The 5,740-nt window shown below is 43.6% G+C and overlaps 1 protein-coding gene across 1 annotated transcript; it reads right to left on the reverse strand.

Moving 5' to 3' along the window:
- Window positions 1–675: 675 nt before the first annotated feature.
- LOC142525943 (uncharacterized) lies at window positions 676–5,163 on the reverse strand. Its single transcript, XM_075630224.1, has 5 exons — window positions 3,331–5,163; window positions 2,521–3,264; window positions 2,035–2,283; window positions 1,122–1,659; window positions 676–731 (listed from the first exon to the last, which is right to left on the reverse strand). The coding sequence occupies exons 1-5, from the start codon at window positions 5,161–5,163 to the stop codon at window positions 676–678; spliced, it is 3,420 nt and encodes a 1,139-aa protein (XP_075486339.1).
- Between the last annotated feature and the right edge of the window lie 577 nt (window positions 5,164–5,740).

A 5,740-nucleotide genomic window follows, 5' to 3' on the forward strand; every position in this document is an offset into this window, starting at 1 on the left:
CAAAGTTCGGAATTTCCTTTACCATTTCTAAATCGAGTCATTACAGTGCATTTCAAAAAATTTCAAACATGCTTTCACATATTTAACTGATATCGAACAAAGAACAGTTCAAGGGATTTCAATACCAAATGGAAATGAATATATCACGCCGACCGAATTTTCAAAGTCATGTTTAATTTATTTTCGAAACATATTATGCCCACTTAAATGGAAATAAGTGTGCCAAATAAAATAGTATCAAGAACCCACTTACAAAGAAAGATATATAGCAAAAGCCCACTTACCGTATTCTGACTGCTCAAGGAAACGTAAACGTGAACGGTGAGATTGCGGCAGAGCTTTGTTACTAGAGGGCGAAGAGCTTCGAGAATACGGTGCTGCTAGAGAGGATTTCGAGAATTTGGATGTGCAAGTTTCGAATGAGGAGCCTTCCTTTTTATAGGCACGAATAATCTGCTACAAGGTAAGCTCTGAAGTCGCTCCACGAATGACGCTGCGTTGATGGCTCCACGAATGACGCTGATGGCTTAATCAATGGGTGATTGCACTAACCTCTCCCGGATGAATGTGGCCACTTTTTGGTTCAAGGTGCTCACTCGAGATTTATGCTGAAATGGAGTGATTTTGGCTGTATGAGTTCCTCCACAATTGGTGCACTTCCATAATGCATGGTCTTCACATTCTCCCCTCCTTAATGTAAGTTTTGTCCTCGAAACTTGGATTATCTTGTCCTTCGAAAAGGTAAGGGTAATGGTTTCTCATTTTCTCTTCGAGTTCCCAAGTGGCTTCTCTTTCGGTGTGATCGGACCATTGTACTTTGACGTATGAAATCGTTCGTCGTCTTAGCACTTGATCTTTGGCATCCACAATTCTGATCGGGACTTCCTTATAAGTAAGGCCTTCATTCAAGTCTCCCCCGATTAGGAGTGGTTCAGCTTCAAGGATGTGGCTTGGATCCGAAACATATCTTCTTAGTTGTGACACATGGAAAACATTATGGATTCTAGACATACTCGATGGGAGTGCCAATCTGTATGCAAGTGTACCCACTTTCCCTAGAATTTCAAAAGGTCCAACATATCTAGGGTTCAGTTTCCCGGGTTTGTTGAATCGAACCATACCTTTCATTGGTGATACTTTCAAGTATGCTTTATCTCCCGCTATGAATTCCACTGGTCTTCTTTTCAAATTAGCCCAACTTTTCTGTCGGTCTTGTGCCACTTTAAGTCTCTCCTTGATTATAGTGATTTTATCCACTGTTTCTTGGATCAATTCGGGTCCAGTGATGGCCTTTTCTCCTACTTCATCCCAATATAGTGGTGACCGACATTTTCGCCCATACAGAGCTTCACACGGCACCATTCCGATGCTGCTGTGAAAACTGTTATTGTAAGCAAACTCAATCAAAGGCAAATGTTCACTCCAATTACCGCTAAAGTCTAGGGCACACGCTCTCAGCATGTCTTCCAAAGTTTGAATTGTCCTCTCTGTTTGACCATCGGTCTGAGGGTGGTAGGCCGTACTGAGGGTGACCTTAGTTCCCATGGCTTGTTGAAAACTCTTCCAAAAATGAGATACAAACCTCGGGTCTCTATCTGACAAGATGCTGGCTGGAACCCCATGTAATCGTACGATGTTATTCATGTACAATGTGGCTAGCTTGTCCAAATTATAGTTCATGCGGACTGGTAAGAAATGCGCAGATTTTGTGAGTCTATCTACGATTACCCAGATGCCATCATGGCTTTGTCTAGACTTTGGTAACCCAACCACAAAGTCCATGGAGATATGTTCCCATTTCCATTCTGGAATTTCTAGAGGTTGAAGAAGTCCTCCAGGTCTTTGGTGCTCTGCTTTGACCTGTTGGCACACAAGACATTTGGAAACAAATATCGCAACATCCTTTTTCATTCCACTCCACCAGAAATTCTTCTTTAAGTCTCTGTACATCTTGGTACTGCCAGGATGGACAGAAAATTTCGACTTATGTGCTTCTGACATTACTTCTTGTCGAAGGTTATCTATGTCTGGTACACACAATCGTCCTTTCATCCAAAGGACTCCTTTGTCGTCGATCTGAGTATCTTGAGACTTTGCTTTCTTGGCTTGTTCCTTAAGTTTTACTAGAACTGGGTCTCGATCCTCGTTCAACTTGACGATTTCTCGCAGACATGGTTGAGCGGAGAGTGCAGCTAAGGTAACCTTACTCATATTCCTCCGACTCAAAGCATCAGCTACTTTGTTTGCCTTACCTGGATGGTAGCTTATGGTCAAGTCATAATCCTTCAACAGCTCAATCCATCGCCTTTGTCTCATATTTAATTCCTTTTGGGTGAACAAGTATTTGAGGCTCTGGTGGTCCGTGAAGATTTCGCACTTGGAGCCATAGAGATAATGTCTCCATATCTTCAAAGCAAAGACGACTGCTGCCAGTTCGAGGTCGTGAGTGGGATAATTTCGTTCATGCGGCTTCAACTGCCTTGATGCATATGCAATCACTCTTCCTTCTTGCATGAGTACACATCCCAACCCTTTCTTCGATGCGTCACTGTAGATGGTGAAATCCTTATCTTCAGTGGGCAAGACTAACACTGGTGTAGACACGAGCTTTTCTTTCAATGTCTGAAAACTTTTCTCGCAGTTGTCATCCCAAATGAATTTAGAATTCTTTTGAGTAAGCCTTGTTAATGGTACGGCTATGGAAGAGAATCCTTCAACGAATTTCCTGTAATAGCCTGCCAATCCAAGAAAGCTTCTAATGTCTGTGGCGTTTCTCGGTTTCGACCAATCTAGAATTGACTCCACTTTCTTTGGATCCACTGATACTCCTGCTTCCGATATCACATGCCCTAAAAAGGATACACTGTTTAGCCAGAATTCGCATTTCTTGAACTTGGCATAGAGTTCTTTCTCCCTTAAGGTTTGTAGAGTGAGGCGGAGATGCTCTTCGTGATCTTCTTTGCTAGGAGAGTAGACAAGGATGTCATCAATGAATACCACTATGTACCAATCCAGGAACGGCTTGAATACTCTGTTCATTAGGTCCATAAAGGCTGCTGGTGCGTTTGTCAGACCAAAAGGCATCACCGTTAATTCGTAGTGTCCATACCTTGTCCGAAAGGCCGTCTTTGGGATGTCTTCAGCCCTGACCTTCAATTGGTGGTAGCCCGTTCTCAAATCCAATTTGGAAAATATTGTGGCTCCCTTAAGCTGATCGAACAGGTCATCTATTCTCGGAAGAGGGTACTTGTTCTTGATAGTGATCTTATTCAATTCCCTATAGTCAATGCACAGTCTCATGCTCCCATCTTTCTTCTTGACAAAAAGTACTGGAGCTCCCCATGGAGACGCACTTGGTCGAATATGCTTTTTGTCTAACAATTCTTGAAGTTGCTCCTTTAGCTCCTTAAGTTCAGCTGGTGCCATTCTGTACGGTACCTTGGAGATGGGTGCCGCTCCGGGCACTAAATTGATTTCGAACTCAATTTCACGATCTGGGACTGTCCCTGGTAGTTCCTCTGGAAAGACGTCTGAGAATTCTCGCACGATAGGGATATCCTCTGGTTTAAGTTCACTCTCCTCCTTCACTACATTAACCATAGCTAGATAGATATCTTCTCCAGATTTCATGGCTTTCCATGCTTGGGATGCGGAAAGAAGTGGCTTCCGTTCCTTGGATTTGCCATGATACACGACCTCTTTTTGGTTCGGGGTTCGGAGCCTAACACTCTTTCCCTTGCAATCTACCATTGCATTGTTTCTTGCTAACCAATCCATTCCTAAGATGATATCGAACTCCACCATGTTTAGTTGTATCAATTCTGCTTGGAATAGGTGCTCATTGATATAGATTTTACACTTTCGGTGCACTCTATGCGTTTCGATTGTCTTATTAGTAGGAGTTGCTACTCTAAATGGTTCGACTAGTAATTCAGGTGTAAGCCTTAGTTTCTTAGTGAACCTTTTAGATATAAATGAATGAGTAGCACCACTGTCAAACAAAACATAAGCTGGCATTTCATTGACAAAAATGGTACCTGCCACGACATCGTTTACATCATCTGCTTCTTCTTGAGTTATTGCAAACACACGAGCGTTGGGCTTATTCTCCCTTGGCTTGTTGAGGTTAGCATCAGCATTAGGCTTGGTACTTCTCTTCAATGGCTCGGGGCAGTTAGCAATTCGATGCCCTAATTTCCCACAATTGAAACATGCTCCCGTCTGTCGGTGGCATTCTCCACAATGACGATTATTACATTTGGGGCACATCTTTGGTTCTTGGTAAGTTGGGTGGGACGAAGAACCTTTGAAGGGTCCACTGGACTGATTCGGTCTCTTGAATGGTGGCTTCCCTTGAGATGACTGTCCAGTAAGAGGTCGCTTATTCTTGTTCTCGTTCTCCCGACGCTTGATATCCGTCTCAGCTCTTATCGCTGCTCCCATTAAATCAGCAAAGCTTGTAGGTTGGTAAACTGCTAAGGATGACTGGATACAGCTGATCAAACCCTTCTTGTATCTGTGCATCTTTAGAACTTCATCTGCCATGATTGTCGGGGCATAAGTTCCAAGGTCATTGAATTGGGAGGTGTAATCTACCACTGACATGTCTAGAGTTTGCGAGAAGTTCTCAAACTCGCTCAGTTTCTGAAGTCTGACTTCTGCTGAGAAATACTGTTTGAGAAAGACATCTCTGAATTGTTGCCAAGTGATTGCTCCGGCGGCTGTCAGGGTAGGTGAGACGGTTTCCCACCACTTGCTTGCTTTATCCTCCAGGAATGGCACTATCACCTCTACCTTAAGTGCCTCAGGTATCTCTAGCAGTCGCAGTTGGGTTTCCACGCTTTTCAACCAACTCTGGCTACTCTCAGGGTCGGCGTCTTCCTTGAACACTGGGCAACGGTTCTTACGAAGGGACTCATAATGATACTTGATCCCATTATGTGCCTGTGGTGGTTGTGGCTGCTGATTACCGTTACCATTGGGCTTTCCCAAACCCTGGATAGTTGTTGCCACTATGGTGGCTATAGCCATTAAATCTACTTGGCTCAGGCCCACTCTGAGAGGTGGATTGCCGTCAGCATTCGGATCTTCCTCATTGTTGTTGCGGTTGTTAACGCTTGCGTATCGCGGGTTGTGATTGTTTCGGGGAGGTCTTCCGGCCATCTCCTACAAGCGTACAAGTTTCTAAGATATTTGTTGCACAAACTGATAGAATTCATTGAATAATTTGTGCGAAAATAAATTGACGCCAACAAGTAATCGAAATAACAACTTTTATTGATTTCTCAAATAAACATAAACAACTGAATGGGGATTTACTGGAATAGCAACAACGGAAATAAACTAAAAATTGTTCACTAAAATATTCTAATCTGCTATCTCTCCATTCCCCACGGCTACGTCAGGTGGGGCTTCTTCCTCCTCGGAATCCTCCTCCGGCACATCCGGGTCTAAAAACTTTGCCAGCTGCATCTGCAGGTCTTGATTCTCCGATTCTAATTCAGCAATCTGTTCCCTATGAGTCAGAATCTTCCCTATCGCGTTGTCCAACTCATTCTTTGCACGCGCGCAGTTTGCTTGATCCTTCTGGATGAGTGCCTTTTCTCTTGCCTTCCTTTCGTCTATCTCCTTTGATAGCCTTTGGTTATTTTCTGACAATTGCATGACCACCTTCCAGGACTCTTCCATTCTCTCCTTATCTCTTACCCGTGCGTGACGAGCTTCAGCCAATTCTACGGTA

The sequence above is a fragment of the Primulina tabacum genome, chromosome 15, assembly GCF_025594145.1.
Source record: "Primulina tabacum isolate GXHZ01 chromosome 15, ASM2559414v2, whole genome shotgun sequence".
NCBI classification, from domain to species: domain Eukaryota; kingdom Viridiplantae; phylum Streptophyta; class Magnoliopsida; order Lamiales; family Gesneriaceae; genus Primulina; species Primulina tabacum.

What these genes read in the sequence shown, in the direction of transcription:
- LOC142525943 (XM_075630224.1), bottom strand. Translation starts at nt 5,163, where the DNA reads ATGGCCGGAAGACCTCCCCGAAACAATCACAACCCGCGATACGCAAGC. An exon ending in CGAAGAAAGGGTTGGGATGT is followed by an intron (nt 2,284 to 2,520) that starts GTACTCATGCAA and finishes GAGCTGTTGAAG; the next exon opens with GATTATGACTTGACCATAAG. An exon ending in GAAAGTATCACCAATGAAAG is followed by an intron (nt 732 to 1,121) that starts GTATGGTTCGAT and finishes ACCTTTTCGAAG; the next exon opens with GACAAGATAATCCAAGTTTC.